Source organism: Pituophis catenifer, unplaced genomic scaffold, assembly GCF_029215685.1.
Source record: "Pituophis catenifer annectens isolate HBS135680 unplaced genomic scaffold, rPitCat1.0.hap2 SCAF_2, whole genome shotgun sequence".
Classification (NCBI taxonomy): domain Eukaryota; kingdom Metazoa; phylum Chordata; class Lepidosauria; order Squamata; family Colubridae; genus Pituophis; species Pituophis catenifer.
In genome coordinates this window covers 112,193,472-112,221,028 of record NW_027256882.1, presented here as the reverse complement: position 1 = coordinate 112,221,028, position 27,557 = coordinate 112,193,472, and the positions used below count along the sequence as shown (strand labels likewise).

Below are 27,557 nucleotides of genomic sequence, written 5' to 3'. Positions count from 1 at the left end.
TCTTAATGAAGTATGTTGGTTTCTTGATCTAATGTACATCATTATAACTTGCCCCTAGTTTTACCTATCAGCCAGTTGATTTTTTTCATATCTGCTGTTCAAGAGTGATTCTCTAGGAAAATAGCAAGGACTCTGTTTTATCAACAGATATAAGCAGCACAGATTCAGTAGCACACTTCATTATAGCCTCCATCTCAACTATGTTTTGCTGCACAATATGGGCTTATTTTGAGTTGAATAGTTCCATAAAGCCAGGTCCTATTTGTATCCAAGCTCACATGCTCAGGTTTGATCCTGAATTAAATTTACTCAGTGATTTTGTAACTTTTATTTTTTTTTTTTGTAAAAAAAAGACTAAATTAAACATAAAACAGATGACATCTAATCATTTCTAAATTAATATTTTTCTCTGTTAACATCTGCATATTCATAATCCCAAAGTTGAAACCCCCGCAAAAAGGCCAATACCATTCATTCTTTCCACCACTGGTGATAATATGTCAGGCTGTGCTGGAAAATGGCAGCTGATTATTTGCAGAATTATTAGCAGTCCACAAATCATTCATATATTGCTGTTCACTAGTTCACCTAGTCCAGTCATTGTTAGATTGTACGGTTCAATACATAGTCCCAAGGGAAGATCCTTCACAACAAGGATCTTGTTGCAAGAGACTCGACAACTTGAAATATTATGAACTGACCTGCTTCATGTAAAGCATATGTTTTATACTAAGTATTGATTTTTCCCACTTTAAAATGCTACATTTAGAGGACCTTTTATTGAATTAAGCCAATTTATGAAATGTGGAAAATCTTGATGCCGAATTTGTGGGTTTGGTGGGATTGCTAGATCATAATGTGGAAGACCAAATTCAAAATCAATTTAAAAGAAAAACAACTTCATAAATTATTTGGCTGCGCATAATAAACTCCACTGTATTACTCAGTACCCCAAAGAGATGTTCATCTTCAAAATACTTCACAATTTTAAACTAGCCAAGCCATTCTTGTAAGATAAGATGGGTATCCTATCCTACTTGAAAGCAGCTTCTTGAAAATTTCAAGAAAACAAAGATTATATTTAACCATCCATTTTCAGAAAGTAATTTAGGACAGAGAATGTTCTTTTACTGGCCAAAGCACTCAGGGAAATTTCGAGATGCAAAACCAAATCTAAGAAACATTCAAAAAGAAAAGTGTTGAAGCTTGAAGACTTGGCACATGCATTCTTGGGTTACGAATGCCCAAGAACAGTTGAAATTGGGTTCAGAAGGAAGGCAATCTTAGACTTAAGTGGGTAAGTGATGCCTCTTCTCCAAAACATGTACTTGGCTGATTGTAAAAGAACCCCAGGTCTACCATTGTCCACATATTTAAAGGTGAAAAAAAAAAAATTAAAATCTTGTATTGCTTAAGGTGAATGTCTCAAATAACACATGAATTAAAAAATAAATGGAAAAAAAACCCCAGATTGAAATAGGAATGACTCTGGGTTGTAAATAAAGCTCAGATGAAATGTATACCACAGATAATGAAAAAGGGAATAGTGTGATTAATAAGCAAATTAAAAGTAAATCTTGGAGGAAAGCCTTTTTTCAGAGAACAGGATCCAGTTTTAATCAGCCTTGAACAGACCTATTGAAATCAATGGGATTTTACCGACTGACTTTTCAACAGGTCTCTGCATTGTTGGAATGAATCCTACATTCCTTTTAATGCAGGCTTAAAATTAACGATCAGAAAAGAGGGCACCACATTTGTGAAACAACTGAAAAAATATCTTTACATAACAGGAAAAACTAACATTGAATAATAACCGCTTGAAAAGGAAGGCCAAATGATCATGCCAATCCTGAGAGACTAGCAAATCATACCGGTGTGGCTTAATAAATAAAGCAGCAATGATGATGTGGACAAAAGAAATAAGTTCATAGGATCCCAATTGCTAAGATGCAGGTTCATCACATTCTTGAGATTCTACTGCCACCCCTACATGTGCATGTCTGATAGTGCGGCCATGAAGTTTGTAACCATCCACAGTCACTAAAGCCACAGTGCCCGGTTGCATATTTTCTGCTGGCACATGACACACAATTTCATGGTCATAGGGGTCATATCTGCCACCAATGGGGTTCATTTTTTGCAGACCGTGCTTAGTAAAGATGCTTTGTAGTTTAACTTCTATAAGAGTCAGGCCTTCACATATCTTATTCAGGGTCAGAGTTGGGTCATCATCTTCTTCTACAACAATCTCCAATGTGGTGTTCAGGATATCTGCTACTTCTACCAAATCTCTACAGAAACTCTGGATGCCTGCAGACACAAAGATAGGCAAAAAATCAGGATGACAATAGTTCAGGAGGATAAAAACATTTTGGGATCTTGGATTATCTACAATAGAAAGATTTCCTGGGTCTCAGGGAATAAAGTATTTACACTGATTTGATGCTTCCATCGAACTCTGGAATCCAGATATTACATGTGTTTGCATCAGTAGAATATATTTCTTTTAACCTGTAAAAAACTGTTCAGTCATAGCAACTATCTTCTTTTGAGGTTTCACTCTATTGTCATCTTCAGGTCACTAATGAGTTAACCCAATTATTTCATACTCCATTTTATTTAGTAATATGGAGTAATAAAATTGTGTCTCATAGGCTTTTACTGATTTTTGATCCCCCAAATGATCACTTGACACTGTAAATTGTTGTATAATAAATATAATGAATCACCTTAACTTTAAGGATGGATTATCTGAACTAGTGGTATCTTTTTTCAGGCTCATGCAGAACTTAAAACATTGCTGGACTCCTTCAATGAAGAGAAGAGATGCTGGATTCATATGAGGTCCAAAGCATTTCTTAGAAATCATTTTCAATGTGTGTAGTCATAAGAAATATGGAGATATAGAGGTACCACTGCAACAAACTCTGGTACAACATTGGCCTGTTTACTTACCAAAAATCTTAGCATCCTCAACAAATTTTTGTGTTCTACGTCTGACATTTTCAGAATCCATTAGGGCTCTTTGGTATCGTTCCTACATGCAGAGAAGAAGCAGAATCAGATTAAAGAATTCTAATTCAAGTAACAGAGGATTAGAGGATTTCAATATCACTGCATATATTTAATGCAGCTTGGTGAGATAACTTACTCATGGGCAATAGAGTTGTTATTTACTGAAAAGAAATAGACTGATGTAGAAGCCACATTAGTAAATATTATCTTGATATCAATTTCCACTTTTCCAGGTGGGATGCCACCTGGCATTTATAAGACTGATAGCTTAATTCCCAGATAGGGAATTCATGACCCTGAATTAAATAGGATCCTCCTGAGGAGAAATGCTTATTTTAGCATATAACAAAAGAACATATTCTCCACAACCCTTCTTTCTCTAAATTTCCCCTCACAACTGTTCGTTCTCCAGGCTTTAGTTCTTTTTAAAACTGTAGGTAGGAAATAGCTGAGCATCATAACTAAAAATAGAGCAAACATCTTTAAAGAAAGACTACAATCTGCAAGAAGCTGAAATAAATCCAGATAAGCAAGAAGGGAACTTTAGCTTCAAGCATTAGCTTGTCTTAGAAAACAAGCAACAAGCTCAGCTAGAAATTCTGCATAAGATGAATTATTTTGATTGGGTATATTTCTTAATATAATTTATTTTCTCTGGTGTTTTTTTCTTTGCACAAGTTCAGTAATTTTGTGTTGTTTGCAATTTGGACCCTCCTTGTAGCAGTTAGCTCTAAATAGGAGAACACCATTACCTTTGCTATCAAGTTCCTCCTAAGTTGCCATCTGAAATTTGATCTTCCTTCCTTCCTTCCTTCCTTCCTTCCTTCCTTCCTTCCTTCCTTCCTTCCTTCCTTCCTTCCTTCCCTCCCTCCCTCCTTCCGAGAGGGGCTGTGGACAATTTGCCATTGAATGCTTCCTTCTGACTATCTAAGATTTTTTCTTCTCTTTTTTTCTGTTTTTCTTTCATAACAAGGCTTAATTTTTATCACTTAGAACAGGGATGTCAAATTCACGGCCCGCAGGCCAGATGCGTCATGCGCTAGCCACACCTATGCCCAATTTAGTGAAGGGGAAAAGTCACGATACGTCATGTGATGATGCAAGTTTGACACCCCTAACCTAGAAGATCTCCTAAACCTGAAAAATGCTAGCCTTGGGTGAGACGGCCGTGGCAAAGCTGCTCAGAGGTGGCTGACAAAATGGTGCCCGTTTGCAAGCTGATAGATCGGTGCATTCTGAGCTATTGTAAGGCTAGTTTCCTAGCAAGTAGACTAGTGCACTCTGAAAAGAAGCAGTAGACTGGTGTCCTCGAAAACAAGCTTGAAAAAATTGAAGCCGAAAAACTGATTTCCAATGGCATCTGAACAGACATGGGCTCAAATAGCCGAATCTTCCCAGAGATGTTTCTCTCAGGCAGACTGAGTCAAAACTGGGCCTGAGAGGAAGGAGCAAGGGGTGTGGCCAAAAAACTATGACTCAGTCTCTAGGCAGATCCGATTGTAGCAACCCATGTCTGGCCGATATCACAACCACACTGAAGAAGGAAGAGTTCATTTGAGCCCCATATCTCAATACTTTTAGAGGCAGCAAGTGGGGATACAGAAATTATTTCATTTTTTCTCCTTTAAATTTGCCAGAAAATAATACAAGATGTGGGGTCACTATATTTTTTGCAGGTTGTGGATGGAGGTGGAGGTGGCCCTAGATGAAGCACTTCCAGGAAGATAGGAGGTGGCAGCAAGAACCACCAACCACAATACTAAAGTCAAATTGGGCTGCAATGGATAGAAATGAAGGGGGTTTGGAAGAGATGGTTAAAACTTCCTATTTTTTATCTATCCAATGGGCACAGCCCTACCACCATAATCATAAACAAGAAATAGGTAAAAGGACCATTTCAGAGACCCCTTCACTGGCCCTTTTAAGTCAAATAAATTAAATTTCTGAATTTTAATATTTAATACAATAAAAATTAATTAATACAAACTACATAAACCTAGGTTTTTTGAGGTCCTCAATCATTTTTAAGAATGTAAATGTGTCCTGAGAACAAAATGTCTGAGAACCACTAACATAGATCAATATGCAACTGTTATGCAATACAGCAGCAATAACAAAATTGGGAAAATGAGAAAATACATTACACCAATTCTCCGCGAGCTGCACTGGCTCCCTATCAGTCTCTGGGCGCAATTCAAGGTGTTGGTTATTACCTTTAAAGCCCTACATGGACCTCAGGACCAGGCTATCTTCGAGACCGCCTTCTACCACATAGCTCCCAGTGACCGGTAAGATCCCACAGAGTTGGTCTCCTCTGGGTCCCGTCAACTAAACAATGTCGGCTGGCGGGCCCGTGGGGGAGGGCCTTCTCTGTGGCTGCCTTGGCTCTCTGGAACCAATTACCTCCTGAAGTCTGGACCGCCCCCACCCTATTGGCCTTCTGGAAAGCGGTGAAGACTTGGCTCTTCTGGCAGGACTGGGGCCGTTGATCTTGTTATAGTGATCTTGTGAGACCTGGCCACAAATTGGAGTGTACGTGTTTTAACGTTTTAACGTTTTAATGTCTTCTTTTAACTTTTGTATGGGATATTGTTGCATTGTTTTATTCTCTGTTGTAAGCCGCCCAGAGTCCCTTGGGAGTTGGGCAGCATAGAAATGCAACAAAATAAATAAATAAATAAATAAATAAGTAGGGCTCTTACATAAATTGTTTCTTATAACTGATAAAATGTGTGCAAGAAGAAATTATTCTCCAAGGTAATAGACAGCAAAGTTATTTAAAGGCTATTTTAGTAACTTCAGCAAATAGCATGGATGGATGATCTAGAAAGGTAAGCAGAGTTGAGAACTCTACTTGTGACCATGAGCAATGAGCAAGAAAAAGGATGAGGATAGAGAGAGTGCAAAAAATAATTAAAATAAAATAATAATCCTAAAAGGCAGCTATGGGAGACCACTTTTTCATCATGCCAAGAAACTTGCTTGGATGTATCCTGTAAGCATCCAGGAGTCAAGCTAGACTCAAAGGAAACTTTAAACTCTGCAGACTTCTTCCTCACTTACTGCCCAATAACAGTAGTTGGACTTACCATGGAGTAAGTCACTGGAAGATGGCCAAGACAAGAAAAGGTTAACTCTGCCTCTTCTAGCTAGAAGCTGGACTTAAGACTTCTTCTTGTCCCATGAAGGAAATTCCTTCCCTTCAGTCACATGTATTGACTTCCGCTGAGTATCGTTCAATTCTTCCTTTATTGTATATTCCACTATAACAAAATTATTAAGACACATGGAGATGGAAGAATAATATGTAACTGTTAGTGAAAGACTGGTAGCTTCTATCCCAACCCTGCTTGGTTTCCTGATCCTCTTCTATTCCACATAGGGTGGGATTGTCAGTTCCATCTTGCAGTGACCAGAGAGATACATCAGAGAAAACTCAACTACTATTCTTGCTCACTGGGGACACAGTTGACATGAAAAGGACATATTACATCAGTATTCCCAGTAAAAATTGATAGCATCAAATAAGTTGAATTTATTTATTTTATAATGCCTTGGATACCTTCCACTTGGATAGCTGTGTCTCTTACAGAATTACTATGAAGGAAGGAAGGCTATCTCTTGTTGGCTGTATATGCCATAGCAGTGTGTTTTCCAACTTGAATGCCAAATATAGAGTGAGAAATTTTGTAGGAGACAAAAGCGTTAGTATTTTTCTTCTCCAAAGATATATTCTTAAGAGCCCTGAACCTATTTAGTCTGAGCCACCTGTTTGATAGGCTTGGCTGGATTTGGACTGATGTTGAGAAGCACAATCTCTAGTGCATAATGGAATCTGGGAACTGATCTTCAATCTGTAGGAAACTCAATACTTCAAGACATGTTCACATGTCACAAGTTTCTGTTTTTTGTATTACCATTCTTGGACCAGGTTATCTTGTGACCAAGATGGTTTTACCACAAATATGGAAGGTCCATATTCAGCAACTGATCTTATTTAGCTTCCAGGCACAAGGCTGGAGCTACTCTGGACCAGTAGCTTGCTAGAATCAACTGTGCTTTGGGTAACTTCCTTTGCACATCATCTTGTATAGCAAAATGAAAGAAAGCAGGAATACAAAGTGTAGTCCTTTCGGTCATGATGCCATTAGGGTGCGTTAGTACTCTCTGCTGCCTTGTTGGGCTATAGGATCAACCCTTGCCAATACAACGGGTTCTGTTGCCATAAATCTCGCTGCAATTATAGAGAATCTTGAGAGATATCTGTCATCAGGTGGGGAACCACAGAGATTACCTTGAAGAAACTATTCAGAGCCAGAGCGTTTTAGGAAGAGACTCAAACTGACTCCTCCCTAACTCCCTCTGGTATCAGAGGGAAAACCATTCAAACTTGCAAGTTTCTGTTATAATGGCTTATCTCAATAAAGTACAGTTCTAAACATTTGGTGAGTCTGTTTTTTGATCTAGTCAACCTTATCACATCATTAGGTTCTTCTGGTGTATCCAGTATATTAAACTTGCGTATCTATGATAACATCAAATGTTCATATAACTGAAGCTTGGTCAAGGATGTAAGAGATATGCTGCTGCCCATATTCCCAGGCTGCTCCATGGTCATTAGGGCCAATAAAACTCTTTCCTTCTTTTTTCAATATCATTAATTCAGACATTTGAGACTGCTGTCATCTGATCAAGATGATATGCAGAAGATACAAATTGTTAACTACTCTCTCTTCTTGGATCTCTTAGTATCCTTCATCTCTCCCACTGGCATCCTGGTGGAGTAAAACAGATATCAAGTGGATTCATTAACACTGTGGCATGAGAAGCCAGATGTAGCCAAATTGCTCTTTGGCTATTTTATTTGGAACAATGTATTTGTAAATCATCTTCAGTTTCAGTTGCAATTTGATAGATGCAGCACTATTAAGCTTTAGTCAATGACAAATACTCTATATGGTCCCATAGATTTTTTTAAAAATACTTTTAAGTTATAGGGCTGAGTCTTTTAAGAAAATGCACAGAAATTTAGATGTGTGGATCCCTTATTCTGGATGTCAAAACTAAAAAAAGTTACTCACTGTTAAGACACGGAGTTGTTCTTCTAGCTTGATAGTCTTGTGCTCTAAATTTTCTCCCCTCAGGATCTGTCTAGGTTCATTCTGAGGATCTTCTGGGCCACAATCATCCCCTGTGCTCTTTTGTTGTGCAGCAGTACTGAAGGCGAAGAGCAAACCTCTAAAACAACAAAGACCAAAAATGTAGTGAAGTATACATTTTCAAAAAGCCTTTCGATTTCAAATTTATTTTAAAAATAAAGATTCACTTATTAACTAGAAAGCTTTTGGTTTCTATCAAGAAATTTAGCTGTAGCATTGTACTACAAGTTAAGGATAGCAATAGCACTCAGACTTATATACCGCTTCACAGTGCTTTCCAGCCCTCTCTAAGCGGTTTAGAGTCAGCCTATTGCCCCCAACAATTTGGGTCCTCATTTTACCCACCTCGGAAGGACGGAAGGCTGAGTCAACCTTGAGCCTGGTGACATTCGATCTGCCAAACTGTTGGCAGCCGGTGATCAGCAGAAGAAGCCTACAAGTACTGCACTCTAACCACTGGGCCACCGCAGCTCTTATTTTTGTTCACTTTTTTGCAAAATGAAAAAAGGACTTATTCATAGAATTAAGACTGAAAAATGAATAGCTAGGAAGTTTTTACTTAGTTTGGAAACTTGATTCAGATGTTACTGATTTACAGATTGGGTGATTATCATGGGCATAGGACATTACCTACTATGATAGGTTTTTTTCCCCCTGTCTAGCATCTTCAAGACATAGGCACAAAACGTAAGAAAAACTGCCTAACAAGGAAGGAGAGTCCTACACCCTTTGTCATTTATAACACAGGGAAATGTTTAAAATTACACTGTGAGCTAACATTGTGTATATGATCAACAAAATGGAAACATAGAGCAGGTATCTATTTTCTGTGCTTATTAGAATTTTAGAAATATGAATGTCTTGTTCTACAAGGGATTCTATCAACATCCTATGTAATGCAACAGTCAACTGTATGTACTTTATTTAGCAGAGGTGACTTCACTCAGCTGAGAAATGGCTGCAGCAAATGTAGGCGTTCAAATTTTCTGAGAAGATAGAACTCAATATACAAAACCTGAGTGAACAAAATTACTTTGCTTTCAATAAGGAAAACTCAGTTTTGCCGCTGTTTCTTTGTGTAGAAGCACACAATTATGAAAAGGCTCTGAATCCACATTTAATTCTCGGCTGCAGCAACATGGGAATCGGTATGGTAAATAGTCACAAAGGCATTTAATTAAATGTGCTAATGTTATTTGGAATTCTAATTTGTTTCCCAATGATCTTTTAGATGCTTAGATATTGCCTAAACTCACATTTAATTTTAAGCAATTCAGCTAATAATTGAGTGGGGCAACTGATTTTTATTAAAGCCAACTGACAGGCTATGCTAATAATTTGGGCAATAAGGGTGGCAACAAGCAAGTTTATGAATTTATTAATTTACATTAATAAATAAGAATGTAATATAGTTCAGACTTCCAGCCAACAAAATCCTTAGCTTTTAGGATTTTGTTAATGTTATCTCCTCTCTAGCCAGTTTGCAAAGGGAAAAACAACTTCTCAAAAACAAACAAACAAACAAACAAACAAACAAACAAAAAAGCATTAGGTAAAGGTTAGATTCCACAACCCCTTCTCCTCAGTACATATACACATAATTATACTGCCAGCTACTGATAACAATTTACTATTAAATAAATTTTTCCTCAACTTGAGAGGCCTTTCATTTATATCCTGGTCACCTCACAACTGGTTTATTGCAATGCACTCCACATTGGGCTACCCATGAAGACCATCCAGGAGCTACAAGTTCCAAATGCAGCTATGAGCAGCAATGCGTAAAGTTGCATTGGTTGCCAGCTTGCTTCCATGTGCAATTTAAGGTGCTGGCTATTACCTATAACAGGGGTCCCCAACCTTTTGGACCTCAGGGACCACTAAGTTCATAATTTTAAATCCCGCAGACCACTAATACGAATCCAGTGCGCCACTTGCTGAAGCGCCTGGATTCCCAGTGACGGGATGGGGTCACTTCAGGTACTTCCCTCCTCTCTCTCTCTCTCTCTCTCTCTCTCTTTCCCCCCTTCTCTCTTTCTCTCTCCCACTTTTTCTCTCATTCTCTCTCTCTCTCCCTCTTTCTCTCCCACTCACTCTCTCTCATTCTCTCTGATTCCCTCATCTCTCTTTCTTTCATTCTCTTTCTCTCTTTCAGTCTCTGTCTCTCTCATTCTCTCTCTGATTCTCTCTTTCTCTCTTCCATTCTCTTTCATTCTGTCTCTTTTATTCTGTCTCTCTCTCTCATTCTCTCTGTCTCTTTCTCTCTCTCATTCTCTGTCTCTTTCTCATTCTGTCTCTTTCTCTCTTTCATTCTCTGTCTCTGTCTTTCTCTCTGTTTCATTCTGATTCTCTCTCATTCTCTCATTCTGTCTCTTTCTATTTCATTCTGTCTCATTTCTCTCTTTCTCTCACTGTCTCTTTCTCTGTCTGATCTTTCTTCCTCCTTTCTGTCTCATCTCTCTCTCTCTCTCTCTCTCTCTCTCTCTCTCTCTCTCTTTCTCTGTCTCATCTCATGGGCCAGCCAGTGTCTTGGGGCTGAGAGGAAGTCAAGCACCTCTCCGAGAGACCAAGGTGCGAGGAGCACCAACAAGGGTTGGAAGAAACCTGCGAGATCCAGCAAGAGATGAAGTTTTGCTCCGGCTCTGGAATATGGAGTGAATTTCCATCCCTCGCCCTTCCCTTGCCAGGCAAGGAGTGACTGGGAAGGGAGGGCGAGGGGCGGGGACAGCCACTGGTGTGTTCAGCCAACAGGAAGCTACAGCAGGGGGAAGAAACAGCCCGGGGTTCCCGCCACCCATTGCTTTGGCCCGTCTGCACCGCCACCCACCCTTTCACCATTATTTCATTCTGGTCAGCGAGGACTGCACTAGAAAGTTGCAAGTTGCACAAACCTCCCTCTACAGTGGAGATTTACAGCCCCCACCATCAGCTGCCTGGCCAGTCCCATATTCCAGAGCTCTAGTCACAGGACTGGCCATTGCTCATCCTGGAGCAGCACCTCCACCCGGGTGTGCCACGGACCACCAAAATTTTCTCGTGGACCACTGGTTGGTGACCACTAACCTTCAAGAAATAGGGCCTGGTTGACTGAAAGTCTATCTCCAATTATTTGTGCCTGCTGGGGTACATTCTGGTAGAGTGGATGTGCTTCAGGTTTCTTCATTTAAATGTCATTGTGTGGGCACCTTCTCTGTTGCTACCCCTGCCTTCTACATCAGCACTCCATTCAATATGTCTTTACTGTCAAGAGGTCAATTGTATGACACCATGCAATGCATAGTAAAGTTAGTTTTTTTAAAAAAAAACACACCCGCAAGCACTCAAAGGAAATGCCAAAACTTTCTCTAAGAATCACTTACAGACAACCTTTATCAAGTACACAGTTATATACTCATTTAATGGCAAATGGGCTATTGGCAGCCACCACCTCATAGGTAGTTCTTCTTTAATGCCTGCCTCATACAGCCACTATAGTTACAGTGGTGATGACAAATTAACTTTGTGACCAATTCTTGCATTTATGACTTTTGGAAAGGAAAGCTGAAGTAAGATCATAAGCACAGTTGCAATTTCACTTGCTTCGCTTAACAACCAAGTTGCCAATCCCAATTATAATTGCTAAATGAGGACCACTTGTGCATGAAGTACCCATGGACAGAAGAGGAATTTTCTTTTGAGATACAAAAACAAAAGTGATATAAGTTGCTAAAAAAAAAGGTTATAGTTTAGTATAGAGGTGTCCACTCTGCAGCCCATGGGCTGCATGTGGCCCTGGACAGCTAGTAATGCAACCCCACAAGATCATAAACGTTAACATTATATATAGTTATATACATTCCAAGACAATTCCTCTTCACTCAATGAGGCCCGGGCAAGTCAAAAGGTTGGACATGCCTCTGCTTGGTAGAGGGTGGGTCTCGTGCCATATAATAAATTGCAATATTTGAATATCAGAAGGGAACCATCAAGTTGATTATATCTGGACTTGGGAATTTAAGCAGGGTTGAGCTTGGTTAGTACCTAGACCACCAGGGAATATTTTGCCTTTTAATTCTTTTCTGCTTTTTCCAGAAGGTAAATCTTAATCTGCAATTAGAATTTTTGTAAATTGACAGTGATTAAATCAACCATATTTTGAAGTCTTACCTGCCAAATTAATAGCAGGTAACTAGGATGCCCAATCCTTTGAATTATCTCCGTTCTTAGCACAAAGGCCCCCTTCAGCTGTCTCACTTGAAGGCAGAAAGGCTGGAGAAGGACAGGTCATGCGCAGCCACATTTCTTCTCCACAGGTTCAGGCAAACACCTGAATGAGGCTTAGATTAGTGAGGCAGCCACTCAGAGGACACAAGCTTAAAATAAGTTCACAAACATTCAGAACAGCTCATAAATCTCTTCTCTAAAACAAGCTGCCCTTTAAATGCTTACATTTTCTCGCTGGTTGTTTATATCTGAACATAACTGCACATGCTGTTTATTGCGTGACAGTGAGTTTGAATAAGCCTTTGCCAAAAACTTACTTAAAGCAAATCACTGTCTAGACATGCACTCTCTTTTACCAAGCTCAGTAAATTCAGTAGCACAACACATACCCGCTTAATTTATAACACTTCCTGCTATTTCAAGTTATCAACCTTCTTTGGCCTTTAGGGCCAGATCCTAAAAATACTTAATATATAAGAGAGTTGTCCTTTGTCTTTACCTTGTCATATGCTTCAGCACCTAGAAAAACCTGTCTAAATTGTGAAATATTCAAATTGCACTACTTATCTATGGCCTTGGGTGTGAACCATAGTTACAAGAAAAGAAGGAAGAAAAGTAAGGGACTTGCCTCAATGACAACAGCTGGAGTAGGATCCCTTTTTTCAACAGAGTCTGAGGAATTATTTTGTCAGAGTAACAAGTCAGATATTCCAAAACACTAAATCACAATGAGCACTCTTACGGTTTTTAATTATTATAGCACTTCCAATTCTAGAACAGATTCCTGTACAGTACTGTGCTCTTGTGTGAGGCTATCTCTGAAAACAATACAAAAGCTTCAATTGATTCAGTACAGCTGTTAGTTCTTTCTGGATGCTTCTAAGTATTAGCAACCCATTTAATTTAGGGTTCAATAAAGGATGTGAATTTTTGATCTGGATTTTAAAAATCCAAGTTTAAAATCTCAACAGTCGATTCCTTCTGTATGAGCCTATCCAAGAATCTTCTTTGGTTCTAGAAGGCCTGCTTTAGGCATTCTGCCATCAGACATACAGTAGAGATGAGTAAGTGAAAGAAAACTTTTTAATTTGATCAATAGTCATCTCCAAGAGATAGTATGCTTGATACCCTGGGATGAACATCAGTGGTGGGTTGCTACCGGTTCACATCATATAGGGCGAACCGGTAGTGGCGGTGGCGGGAGGCTCCGCCCACCCGCCTAGACACGCATGCGCAGAAGCGCCGCACGCACGAGCAAACCGGTAGCGATGGGATTTGGAACCCACCCCGGTGAACATCCTCACAGTAAAGTTGAAGTGGAACAACACGCGTTCAGAATGGTGTTGAAATCTATCTAACTAGGGAATGCATATGCCTTTTGTAACATAGATGTTTGTACAGTTGACATAAGTCTATCACATGCTGGGTGTTTGCCAATCCTGTACTAAGTTCAAAAGGGAAGTTCAATGTTTAACTTTAGAATTTGCTGTGAAATAATTTACTTACATAGAGGATAAGAAGTTTGCTTTTTTGCTACTTTGGTTTATTCATCTGTGGGCCCATTACACACAGGACAGTATATTTGTGAAGTTTTTGTTTCTCAAATATGTGTAGCCACCTATTTCACAAACCACAACTGTGGGCAGCATACAACAATCGGACAACAGCACATATAAAAACAAGAAATATAAAAATATAAAATCCATATTAAAAAGTATCATAAAAACAAATAAAAAACACTACTCAAAGAGAGGATAACAACTGTCTCTTAGCAATGGAGCTACCTAAATATATCTCCAGGTCCTGGAAGCTCCAGGCCGAGTGACATAACCTGTTCTTAAGGGACTTCTGGAATGTCAAAAGGGAATGGACCTAATCTAATTTTGTGGTAGAAGGAAGAATATTCTATAAGGCAGGAATCATAGCAGAGAAGGCACATATACAAATACTCTGTGTGTATACAATACATGGGATTTTCCCCACTTGTAATTAACAATGACACAAACATGTCCCTACATTTTTTTTTTTGCTGCCATGGCTCCATGATCTTGCTTTTATCTTGGCCCATGAGCTAGACAGGCTTATTCATCCATAGAAGCATGCTCATCTAATTTTGACGTCATTTAAAGATATCAAAATGTTTAAAATCTGCTAAGTTTTATGTTTGGAGGGAACTCGGGTGAAACAGGGAATAGAGGCAGGAAAAGGATCAGCAAATTTCATGCCAATATAATATTGTTGTAGATAATTGGATGGCACTATAACTCAGCACTCAACAAAAGCCCCTAAAAGTTGTTTCCTCATTTATAAATTATGCTCTACATTAATATGCATAGCTTGCTTACCAATAGTATTGCAGAACAGTGGAGTTGCTGGAAAACATATAGTGTCTGAACCTACCTGAACAACTAAACAACTATTCCAAAGTATTAAGCCCAACTATTTTTAAAAATCATGTTGATCAGCAGTATTTTAAAGGTTTTCATTGTGGGTTTCAAAAGTGTTTCACAGAGATCTATTTTCAGTCTGAATCCTGACATTGTAACCCCACCCCCTGAAAGTTTTGTCCATTTTTATCTAAAGATTAAATCATGGCAACTAGACCAAACTTTGTTAATCTGTTTTGTTGCTCATCCAAGCAACTTCGTTAGTCAAAGCAAAATTAGTTAGGCAGAGAGGTCCAGTTGCCATGATTCAGCCTTTGGCCTGGATGATTGCGTCTTCATTGACATTTTGTCCAAGTTATTCTAATGTTAGTACTTATGAAATCAAGTGTAATTTTAAATATTTCTTGATCAATTTTAATTTTCAAGTATACAATTAAAGAGATACTGCCTGGAATAGCAATAAAAGGGGTTAGATGGTTCTATGAAGGGCATCATAATGGCTACCCTAATCAGCATATTCAGAGGCATTTGCCTGCAAACATCACTCATTTGGAGATCAATGTTACCTTTGTATCAACAAAGATAAAAGCTTAGTCTTTTACAAGCTATACCTTAATATAACAGGTTTCAACCCATGTATTATATTTTAATATTGTGTTTGGTTTGCAAGTTGCTCAGAAAACTTGGAAGCAGCTGTACAACTCTATTACTGTACAGAAATGAAGACATGTGGCAGAGAAACTCCAGCCTGGTCTTCTCATTGAAAATCTCCCCCCCCCCCCCCAATCTCTTCTGTAGGGATTTCTCCTGCTTTCAAGGCTGCCTCTGAGATAAAATATCCGTGTGAAGGAGGTAAATGTGAAAATTGGGGTGTGTGTGTTTAAAATATTAGCTCATTTAAAAGTGTGCAGGTAGAAACAAGCCTGTGGGGAGAGAAAAGTTAAGAGAAAGAAAGGTGAAAAGACCAGGCGGGGTTGGAGAGTGATGTCAGATATGGTCACTTCTGGCTCTTATAGCGCAGGGAGTCATGCGATACCAATGTCGCCCCCACGCTTCCTCCCCACCCAACCCTGAGCAAAAATGGCTCTTTCACCCGATTGGAAAGAGGGACGGGACACGGCCTTTCTCTTTCATCTTCGCATCCATCTCAAGAAAGGCCGTTTTAGGGGCTCCAGCAGCATTTCAGCGCCGCCCAAATCATGCCACGTCCAGCAGCTACTTGCACTAAGAGGATGGTGTGGGGGGGGGGGGAAGGGGGGCCGTCCTGGCTCCCGGGTGCATCTTTTGTGTATATATATATAAGCCCAAATTCTCGGGAAGGGGCCGCTTGGCAAAAGATGCACCCGGGAGCCAGGACGGCCCCCCTTCCCCCCCCCCACACCATCCTCTTAGTTGCCCATTCCCGAGCACGGGCGAGGCAACCACAGCGAGGGAATCTGGGAGGCAGCAGGAGGAACGGTAGGCGGCTCCCGCATCGCCTCGTGTTTCTCCGAGAGCCGCAAGGGGCATCCAAGGGGAAACGATTTTAAATCGAAACATCCCTCCCGGCCCCCCCCCCCCCACCCCCAGGAGCCTCGCTTTGGAAGACCTTCTCTGCAAATAGGGACCAAGCAAATAGAGCTGCACGACGACGCTCCGTCCAACCTCAAAAAGGGACCGCACATTTGAGATAAGCCGCAAGAAAAAGCGACCCCAGAGCCCGCGGCGTCGGAGGATAACCAGCCCGAAAGCCAAGGGACGATGAATAAAAAGAATGAGTGGCCCGTACCTGTTGGAGTGGAACCGAGGGTAATTCAAATGGAGCAAAGGGCTCAAGCAATTCCGGGCCGCTCGCACAGACCTGCCCGCTGCCATACCGTCACCGTCGCCTCCGCCAAGACTGAGCGAAACGGACCCGCGGCTTCCCAGACGCCCACTGGAGAAAAGAAGAACACGCGACCGACTACAACAACCGGCGGCCACTGCGCCGTTGATTAAAGCCCGGACTGCGACTCCCGCCAGGCCTCGCGCTACATTAGAATGCTCTGCCCTTAAGGGCGGGAACTTCGTGGGACGGAGGGAATTTATTAGGCTGAAGGAGGAGGTTAGCAGGCAGAAATCGTACTGGCTATGTTTTATCTTCCAGCCAAATAAGAATAATATTGCACGGGCGTCTTCCAGCTGGATCGGTTGTAATACTTCCCTGGTTCCGCCATCGTTGTAGCTAATTGTGAATTTATTTTTAATTTTATTATTTTATTTCGTCAAGCATGTATTTTATGACAGATACAAGTGTAAACGTAATTATAAATACATGAAAAGGATACGAATAAAAGAAAACATTAGGACAGGGACGGTAGGCACGCTGGACTCTTCTTATTCTGCGAACCCTTTCGGCTCCCTTCGTTTTTCAAACATCCTAAAATTGTTTCTTACTCCAAGAATTATATGTCAATTATATGTTAGTCGAAGAAATATCATTGTGGGCACACTTTCTAGCTAGGAGGAAGCGATTATGACTCCTCGTCATAAGACTCACGGAGCTGAATCAACTACCTGGGTTTCAGCAAGTTCCGCTGTTGCGTCTGTTTTTTTCTCAGCTCTGTCCTCCGTGACTTACGACTAGTATGACTTCATGACTTCTGAAGTGCAAAAATTTCGAGGATCTTTGGATGGCAATCGGGTTTTTCTGTGTCTCTGTTGCCGTTTGGAGGTATTGCATCCCAGATAGAATAAGCTTAGCTTTAACCTACGCTAGAACTACTGTATTGTAATGGTTGATCCATTAGAGCCAACTTCAGTTCTTTGTGATTTCAGAACTCACTGGGTGACCATATGTAAATTTACTTAATCTTAATCTCAGATAATACTATTATCTGTGAATCTAGAAATAATAATAGTTCTGTAGTAAGTTTGGGCCATTTTAAAAATATCAATTTTCCTTTCTCCAATTTTAGACCCTAAGGAACTTCATTGTAGAAAGTGGATTTGAAAAGCAAGTATTACATGGCATAATTGAGTCAAGATAATTGTGTAAATGTTTTCAGCTGTTCTGTGTCCCAAAACCAAAAGGAAATAATTAACATATGTTCATTATTTCTCTGTGGAGATTGATTGATTATTGGATTTTTATCCTGCTTTATTATGTTATAAGTTAAGTCAAGGCAGCAATCATACTTAATACTCCTTCCTATTTTCTCCACAATAACCCTATGGGGCGAGTTAGGCTGAGAGAGAGTAACTGGCCCAAAGTCACTCTGCTGGCTTTCATGCGTAAAGCAGGACTAGAACTCACAATCTCCTGGTTTCTAGGCCAGCACTTTCCCCATGACACCAAACATAGTTTGCTTTAAGTCAGGGGTGTCAAACTTGCATCATCACAACGGTGTCACATGACGTATCGGGACTTTCCCCCCTGCTAATCTAGGCGTGAGCGTGGCCAGCACATGATGCAAGTTTGACAGCCCTGCTTTAAGTGATGGATCTGTGATGGAACTGTAGCTTTGGTTTTGTGTTCTCAAACCTGATGCCTTCAAAGATGTTAGACTTACTCCCATAAGCATCTCCCAGCATGACCAGCGAGAAGGCTTATGGCAAATTAAAAGAGCAGAGCAAATAGATCTGGAAAATACAAAATTGGGGAAGACTGATGCAGTGTATGGTTTTGCAACCCAACATTGCCCTAAAAGTTTGAAGAAAAACTGAAGAATACATACTGCTCTGTACAGAGATCAGATTTTATTGAAAGACAGTGGAGCAGAGGATCCAGATGTTAAAGTGCAGATTGTTCTTAAATAATCAAAGATATGTCACACTATGCATCCAGAAAGAAAAAAGCACCTATTCACTTAATGTTTGTGAGCGAAAGACAAACCACTATATCTTCTGGTCTGTTGGAATAGTACAACAGGAAGGTAATTGTAGACATTGATTGGGGTTTTCCTTGAGGTCTCCTCTTCAGGCTGTGCTCCAGTTTTAGTTTTCTTCACATCTTCCAGGAATTAGTAAGCCTAAAACTGACCGGAGACCTTATGCTTATTAAGGCAGTTGAACCTCCATGTAGTGCAAAATGAATGTAAAATGAACTTGTCCACTGTTCCCTAAAAGAAGGATTTTTCTTGGAAATGGGAGTGGAAGATAACTTATGTTATGAACAAACATAACATCTTCCAGTGGCTGATTTATGGGGAAAGTCCTTCAGCAGCAGTCCCATTGACCAGAGGTAGCACCTTTAAAGATATAGCTCTGGAGCAATTTATATACATTTGCAGAAGCTGATTCTCTTGCTATAGCCATCAACTTCTTCACTGTTCTTTCTCATTACAAATTGGATTATATAGAAAAAATGGAAAGGGGAATTGTACAAATAATTGAGGCAGGATGACATATCTCCTGGGTCAAACCAAACCCAGAAAACCTTCCATGTCCTCCTAACCCATTACTGATTTTATTTAACACATTAAACAATAGCAGCCTGAGAGAGAAAGAGAGAGAGAGACTGAGAATATTCCTAATTGGCAGTCCTGAGTTAAAAACATCATTCTGACTAGGTCTTCTCTCTTTGGGACTCTATTGTGCCCTCATTACTCAACAGTTGCTGCCCTGATGTGGTTTGGCAGAAAAAAAAGGAGATTTGAATCAGGCTGATGGAATCGGGGGCTTAAATAATATCCTCCATGAGGACTGATTAAGGCACTTCCATGTCATGCCTCATTTCCTAGCACTGAGGAATGTTCATCTGGCTTCCCGTGTGAGAGAAGTTGCAACAAGATTTGTCCAAGGTTTTAGATGATTTTTTCTTTGAATGAGGATCTCTGAACAAATTCACCACCACCATCCCCATCATCCCCATCATGAAAATATCTATTCTCTGGTTGCTTTATTACCAAGAGCAAAAGGATCAGTCCAGATGCTTGACAGGCCAACCCTACTGAGTTGCTCCTCTTAGGCCACTCAACAAAGAGTACTCTAAGAACACACACAACAAACAAATCCTTGAAAAGATTTCTCTTCCCCCACCCTGCTTCCCAATGTCCCCTCCCTCCCTGTTACCCATGCCAGTTTTCAAAAGCTCTTCTGCTTGTTAATCCTTCATTTAGTGGAAGTTGGCTGCTCTCGCTGTGGAGGAACCAAGTTTCTCAGTATTCTGCAATTTCTTTGCAGGGTGAAAGACTCTTGTGGTGCTTTAGCCTTTCTCAAGAGTGTCCCTGTATCTGAGAGGAGTTCGCCTCAGGGATGAAGGCCCAGAGATCCTCTATGTTTTCTTCATTTCCCATTCCTAGGAAAAAAAGGAGGGTGGGGTGAGGAAACAACATTGTAGGCCACTGTGTTACAAAGGAGATAACCATGCTTGAATAAACTGAAGAAAGAAATGAGGAAATTGAGTCCTGAAGCCAGAGTAGAGTACATATATTGGGTCTAGCTGAACTTTCATAAAGGAGGCAAAATTTAGTGAGGCGCAGTTATGTACCCGGGATAAATGTTGCTTTTCAAATATCCTTTGGATGCTGCTGAGGAATTCTTTGGAGACGTGATGCCGAACCTATGGCACGCGTTACAGAGGTGGCATGCAGAGCCCTCTCTGGGGGGGACACACACTGTCGCCAGCTGCTCTTCTGGGTTCCGTTGCATGCATGTGCACCAGCCAGCTGCTCTCTTCCAAGTTCTGATGCGCGCATCTGGCACACATGCATACAACAGAACCCGGAAGAGCAGCTGCTCTCTTCCGGGTTCCGGTGCGCTTCAGTTTCGGAACTCAGTGCCGTAAAGGTTAGCAGTCACTGCTTTAGAGACTTTTGTAACTTGCTTTTTCACCAACGACATTCTCACCAAAATTTGTGATCAAATATGTACTATATATTTTCTATTATAGAAATGTCATAACCTCCGTAAAGAGATCATATATTTTTGCCCTGCCACAAAAAGTCAGCAATCTCTTACAGGATTGGCCCTCACTTTGCTGCACTATGGGCAAAAGGCAAGATGGCATCCTTCCATTTGATGTGTAGAGCTGACAGGACCAGCATCTGAATTTCATTTCAAAAGAAGGCAAGTTGGCAAACCCAGCTGTCTTGTTTCCAATCCCCTAGCAACTGTTGCCTGAGACAATGGGCTCACTTGGTGTTATGGGCTTTGACTATAACCAATGAGCCGGTTTGTAACTAGGCCAAAAGTAACTTGCTTGTTGGAATCATTCTGAGACCATTAAATCAGAAACATTGAGGTTGGAGGAGCTGAAGGAAATTAAGAGAACACCACCCCACTTAGCCCCTCTAGACCCAAACTTAAGCTTGGCTATTTTTTGGTGTGGTAGGAAACAAGAGGGCACCTTGGACACCTACTCTCCAATCTCTTTCACAGACATAACTCACTTAACATGGCTGGAGGAAGGTTGATCCTTGGTCCCTTTATCTAAATTCTCTACTAACTGGTCAGCATTTCTGGAGGCAAGTTGGAAAACTCATCTTGAAAAAGAAAGAAGGTGAGGGAAGCCATTCTATGTACCGGGAGTGAAATCTACTTACCTTCCCTACTGGTTCAGAAGTGTATGTGCCGTGCGTGTTTGGACCCTCTGCACATGCGCAAACCCTTCTGCGCATGTGCAGAGGGTAAAAAACAGGTTACTTCCTGGTTAAAACCAAGAAGTAAAGGTGTCTGGGTGGGTGGGCGGAGCCTTGTGCTGCCGCTACCGGTTCTTCTAACCACCTGCTGCCACCGCTACCGGTTCACCCGAACTAGTGCAAACTGGTAGCATTTCACCCCTGCTATGTACCCATTTCCCAATAGATTCATGGCAGTAGTGGGATAGGGGCAGCAGAATAGGTATCTGCATGAGGCTATTTATAAACTAGCTGGAAGCAATAGGTTATGTGAAAGGGACATAAAGAAGGACTTTGAAATTTCTGGAGAAGGAAAGGGCTGAAATTGTTGTATGAAGATGGACTCCATACCTTCGCTTTCTGCAACACAGTCCCTTTGTTGGCGGGAAGGAGAGAGGGGCTTCGCTTCCTCATTTCTGATGCACAGTTAACTGGGACCAAATGGTCTGGGGGACTTCCATTTGGCTGGGTAACAGTGTCCTGTAAAAAGAAATAGTTACGACCATATAGGTGTGCCATTTCAAAGTCAAAATGTTCCAATCCTGGAATGCCACAATGACCTTGGAACAGCTTGTTCCAAACTGGAAGAGAGCCAACCAGGCTGTTCTGATCTCTGAGGAATGGATCAGAATGTTTTAATCTCAAAATATTTGGCAAACTTTGTTGAAGACTGGAAGAAGACAGATGCTTATTATTCCAAGGAGTTACTCGCTAGGCACTGTTTATCTCTGTGAAGAAAATTAGAAATGGAAAGAATTACCTTCTCCAACATAAATTGGCCAGTGACAAAAACTGTCTCTCCCTTTTAAGGCCTGGTAAATAGGGACAGCCTTCTCAATTAGGATGTATTAGGTTAAGCTATCTTTGGAATGGTTTCCTTAGAGAGGTTTGTCTGACACCACCTTTTAAAAATCTTTTTCAACATCAGAGAAAAAACTTTTTCACCATATCATGCAAAGACTTATTAAGTGAATTCCATTAATCAGCGGTTATGATTTTACAATTATGTGTTTTATACTTTGTAGTCTATGGTCATTATTAATTGACTCCCCTAGAAAAGGGTACCCTCTGATACTCTCTTTCTCTGATACAAATAAAGGAGTGAAATGAAAAGAATAATTTTCACTCTTTATGCAATCATTATCTCTATGATACTGAAGTATGTCTTGATATCTTGTCCCATGTTTGCTCTTCTAACAAGCCAGTAGCACTTTCCTGGATGCCTTTCCATCATGGAATATCTTGGTTTACCCTCTCTATAAGCATCCTAAAATGATATCTCTAGTTTCAATTATTGTGGTTTCTGCTTGCTTGCCCAAGGGCCAGCTAACCTCTGTCTTCCAGAGAGATGCCTGAGAAAATCAGATTCATCTAAGATGTCTAGTTTATGTCTTGTAGTTCTAGTTTGATGAAAAGAAGAACTAGGGGTGACATGATAGTGTTCCAATATCTCAGGGGTTGCCACAAAGAAGAGGGAGTCAAGCTATTCTCCAAAGCACCTGAAGATAGGACAAGAAGCAATGGATGGAAACTAATCAAGGAGAGAACCAACCTAGAATAAGGAGAAATTTCCTGACAATTAGAACAATTAATCAGTGGAACGACTTGCCTCCATAAGTTGTGAATTCTCCAACACTGGAAGTTTTTAAGAGATTGGACAACCGTTTGTCTGAAATGGTATAGGATTTCCTGCCTGAGCAGGGGGCTGGATTAGAAGACCTCCAAGGTCCCTTCCAACTCTGTTATTCTATTAAGATGTTGCACCTCCTGAAAGTTCAGATGGCAATATCACCTTGCAATAATTTCAGGACAGTGTTTGAAGAGACGAGAGAAGACCCACATGTACACTATGTCTTCTTCAAACTTCTTGCAATGCCTCTCACTAAGCGTGCTGTAATAAACAAGTCTAACAAAGGCCGGTGCTTACAGCAGAAACTTGTCAATTAAAAAATATTCAATAAAATATAAACCCTGGCAAAAGAAACTACATTTACTGCTAAGTGATGTAGGAAAGGATGCAAAATAAGAGTTATTCACGTTTATAAAGTCACACCATGCCTTTTGTTTCTCCTTCAGTGGAAAGACTGTGCATTCAGAACCTAAAGGCACTTTGGTTTTCTTGATGCACAGTAAGTGCACAGTTAAATATTCAATTATGAGGTTGGATACAATGGATTTATTTCAACATAGAAAATGACACAAGAATGTATGTTCTTTTGCATGGTGACCATACATGCAAATACAATCAAGATATGAGAAAGATGCAAGAATGCATGGTTTCTATAAAGAACAAACAGAACTAGACCAGATATTACTAGGGACAGATGAAAAATTAATTTAAAATATTTATAGCTATTTATTGAGTATTAAAATGGAAGAAGAGCAAGTGAAAGAAACAATTATAAGATGGGCTAAAAACTTTGGTTACTCAATAGAATTAGACAAATGGCAGAAATTGTGGGATAGAAACTGTAAATTAACAATGTCAACACCTATAAGGAAAATCTATACAAAATGTTTTATAGATGCCATTTACCACCAGCTAGTTTAGCTAAGATGTTTGAAAACTTATCAGCTAAATGTTGGAAATGTAATCAAGGTTCATATTATCATATGTGGTGGATATGCCCAAAGGCAAAAAAATAAAAATAAAACTACTGGACTAAAATACATACTTGGTTAGAAAAAATGATAAAACAACACGTAGATTTGAAACCAGAAATATTTCTGCTGGGGATATTACCAGAACAGTATAATAAAGGGAATACATATTTAATTTTGCATGTAGGAATGGCAGCAAGAATAGTGTTTGCACAACAATGGAAAAATGATGAGGCCCGTCAGATGAAAGTGTAATAAAAAAAATATTAGAATGTGCTGAGATGGATAGATTGACACTTGAGATAAAAGAAAAGAAAGAAGCAGAATACTTTTTAACATGGATATATTTTACCAATGGTTAACCAATAAAAACAAAGGTTAGAACTTAAAAAGAATTCAAAGAGATAATAAAAATCTGTATTGAAAATATTGCAAGATGGATAAACTTATTTTTATTATTTTACGATTAATATTGATATGTTTATTAAGATTACTAGTATGATTATGGTTATTGTTGTACCTTTACTTACAATGAATTATGCCCAGACAACACGCTGTTCAGATAGAGATGGAATTTTTTTATGTTTTTAATGAAAAAATGCACCAATAAAACATATTTTTTAAAAAAGAATGCATGTTCTTTCAAATAGTTGTCTTTGTAAATATCCAGCAAAATAAACAGTTGTAGGATTTTCGTGACTGTCATTATTTTTGTTCTGCCCTTACGTAGGTTACTTATGTTGAAATGGCTGTAATATGAGGTTGGAAAAGCAGACAGCTATTTCTTTACCTTGTTTTCAGTCTTGGTGTTTACAATTAGACCCAGAGCTGGCCCTCCTGCTAGTGACTGCTTTAACTGATCTTTCACTTCTGTTAGCTTGATTTCTAGATCTACCCGTCTGGCCTCGTTTGCTTTGCACTGCTCCTCCAAGGCTGCAACACGCTGTTCCAGCTCCTTCAAGTCTTTCCCTGTTACCAACATAGAAATGTTTACTTATTATTACATTTTTTTCTGTGCATCTTACCACAGGGTGACTTACATGAAGCAAAATCTGAAAGAAACTAATGAAACTATGCAGATTCTAGAGTTCATACGTCTTTCCAAAATGGTTCTCCAGCGAACCTAACAAAGTTCAAGAATAACACACAACAAATCACAATTTGTCATAAATTGTGATTTGTTGTGATTTATGATTTAAAAATCATAAATCACACAATTGTGATTTATGTAGAAAATCACAATGTAAAGAAATGGTCTATTTTGAAGGTAGAATATAAGTGGTCAAAAATTGTTCCCCATTTCCCTGAGGATAAATCTATTCCATCTAATTTCTAGCTCTGAATTTCATGGGCCCAGCAGAATACTGGGCTAGACTTTCCATTGAATCCCTTGCTTCTTGAGTGAGTCCAGAAATACCACATATGGTTTTAAATTTAGAAAAAGCGAGAGAGAATAAAAGTGATTGCTAAAGAAGACTAATACTACATGGAAATAAAAATGAAATTTATTCTTGTCATATTGATAAGAGCTGAACAAACAGAAGATTAATAACTTTGTTAACTGTTTATACTTTTTGTTCTAGGAAAATAGTTTGTGGTTTTATTTTTCTGGTGTTATTTCTCTCCCTTTATCCTGCTTTTTCTTCATTTCATGATAGCTTTTGAAAAAGCTGTTCTGTGTGTGTGTGTTTATAGTGGATATAGAGGGTATATTTTTTTTCTTCACCTTTTCACTGTACTTGGATGAGGAATATTTATGGATGTCTTTTATTCCTAATTATATATAAAAAACCCCTTTCAAATTCTTCATATTTTTCTATTATTACAACAAGTACTTTGGGATGTGGCAAACTAAGGTAGAGGTAATCCTCAACATTTCATTTAGTGACCATTTGAAGTTACAACAGCACTGGCAACTGACGCTCGGCAACTGACTCATATTTATGACGATTGCAGTGTCCCAGGGTCATGTGATCACCTTTTGTGACCTCGGGGGTCATTGGGGAAGCCAGATCCACTTAACAACTGAGTTACTAACTTAACAAATGTCTTGCTTACAACAGAAATTTTGGGCTCAACTTTAGTCATAAGTCGAGGACTTCATATAATAAATTTTAGTGTCCTCTACCTTCCAAGCTTTCAGATAATAGTATTGATATTTTTAAATGGAAAGCATGGTTTTCCAGTAGGTGGAGCACCTGAGCTTTCTTTTCTGAAAGGCAGGACTAGTGATCAATTTGAAGCTGTGTAGATTTGGCAGACTGAAGAGATATTAGCAATATATCTAGCATTAAATGGGAAGGAACAAGGTGCAAAGCCTAACAGCATGCTCCACCTTTGAGTAATGTGGAGGTACAGGTAGACCTCAGGTTACGAAGGCAATTGAGATTAGGAACTCTCACTGATGTGGTTGTAAAGCATGATATCACATGATTGCATTGCTTAGTCTTGGTTAGCCATTGTTAAACAAGGACTGCATGGGTCATTAAGTGAGGACCTTACATGATCATGATTTTCAACTTCCTGCTGGCTTTCCCATTGACTTTGCTTGTTGGAAGCCAGCAGACAACATCAGAAATTGCAATCTTAGGACTGCAGCGATGCTATTATACCTGGAACTCTGAGGGGCCTTTGCAAGTCCTGTCATAACTTTGAATGGTTGCTGAAGAAATGATTGTAACCCAAGGACTACCTGTAATTTTTTGCAGGAATCACCTGACACCGTTTCTTCTTCATCAATAGTTAGACTCTCATGGTGAATCTAACTCATTGAACCTTCAAAATGAGGGAGGCAGAGAGCACAGATGGTTTGGGGGAGGTCATAGCAGGTGGGGTGCAACTTTGAGCTGCACAGTTTCAAACAGAAATGTCTGCCAAACTGATAATGAAGAAAATCTTCCAGAAGCCAGGGGAGGAGACTTAGATGTAGATCCTCTTACCTATTACATATTGAACAAAAAAACCATCTCCATAAACCTACTATAATGTGGACAATAGAAAAGGCACTGCCTCACTGCCCTCGCCTTGAAGCAGGACTGTACCTGATTTGCTCTTCATGGCCTCCCGTAGTTCCCGCTTTTCTTTACGCAGTTCAATAAGCTCATTTCTAATGGACGCTTTCTCCTTTTCCAGCTTATCTTTCTCTGTTAGGAACCTCCGAGCATCTTCCTCAGCTCGGTTCTTTCCATATTTATAATTATTGGCATCTGCACAAACATACACACACAACAGACAGGTTCTTGAGGGGAGCTCTTTTTTAGCAGCAAAGAAAGCAAATGAAGCTCAAAGACACACAGTTCCCCATTTAAAGACTCAAACCAAAGTGTCATCAGTAACTCCCGTACTTCCAACATAGCTGCCTTATTGTTTTCCAGAAATTGCTTATTATTGATATTTCTAACATTCGATAAATGAATTATTAATGAGCCTATTACAACTGTAGCTTAACCTAGCATCCTTGCTAAAATGATTTATAGCTATTAGGAAAATGTCTGTGGCAGGACGTCTGGACACCACCATTCTCATAGACCAAATTTCAGAGGATTATACAGCACAGGAATCCCCGGTGGACTTTGCCCAGCGTTCTTACAACATTGTAGAAAATTGCAAAT

The 27,557-nt window shown here is 39.8% G+C and overlaps 2 protein-coding genes across 2 annotated transcripts in view; both read right to left on the bottom strand.

Annotated features, from left to right (window-relative positions):
* Positions 1–1,117: 1,117 nt before the first annotated feature.
* Positions 1,118–16,696, bottom strand: GRPEL2 (GrpE like 2, mitochondrial). Its single transcript, XM_070933972.1, has 4 exons — positions 16,536–16,696; positions 8,100–8,256; positions 2,959–3,040; positions 1,118–2,313 (listed from the first exon to the last, which is right to left on the bottom strand). The coding sequence occupies exons 1-4, from the start codon at positions 16,619–16,621 to the stop codon at positions 1,946–1,948; spliced, it is 693 nt and encodes a 230-aa protein (XP_070790073.1). The 5' UTR covers positions 16,622–16,696; the 3' UTR covers positions 1,118–1,945.
* Positions 16,697–19,795: 3,099 nt separating this feature from the next.
* Positions 19,796–27,557, bottom strand: part of AFAP1L1 (actin filament associated protein 1 like 1) — a 35,480-nt gene continuing 27,718 nt past the window's right edge. Inside the window, exons 16-19 of the mRNA XM_070934397.1 lie at positions 26,988–27,152; positions 24,737–24,915; positions 21,697–21,825; positions 19,796–20,024 (exon numbers count right to left, since the gene is read on the bottom strand). Of these exons, the coding sequence (XP_070790498.1) occupies positions 20,001–20,024; positions 21,697–21,825; positions 24,737–24,915; positions 26,988–27,152 (497 nt within the window). The 3' untranslated portion in view covers positions 19,796–20,000. The remainder of the gene's footprint in view (positions 20,025–21,696; positions 21,826–24,736; positions 24,916–26,987; positions 27,153–27,557) is intronic.

Coding starts and splice junctions, on each gene's coding strand:
- GRPEL2 (XM_070933972.1), bottom strand. CDS start 16,621: ATGGCAGCGGGCAGGTCTGTGCGAGCGGCCCGGAATTGCTTGAGCCCT. Junction 8,257..16,535: donor CCTCGGTTCCACTCCAACAG/GTACGGGCCACT, acceptor TTGTTGTTTTAG/AGGTTTGCTCTTCGCCTTCA. Junction 3,041..8,099: donor AACAACTCCGTGTCTTAACA/GTGAGTAACTTT, acceptor CTCTGCATGTAG/GAACGATACCAAAGAGCCCT.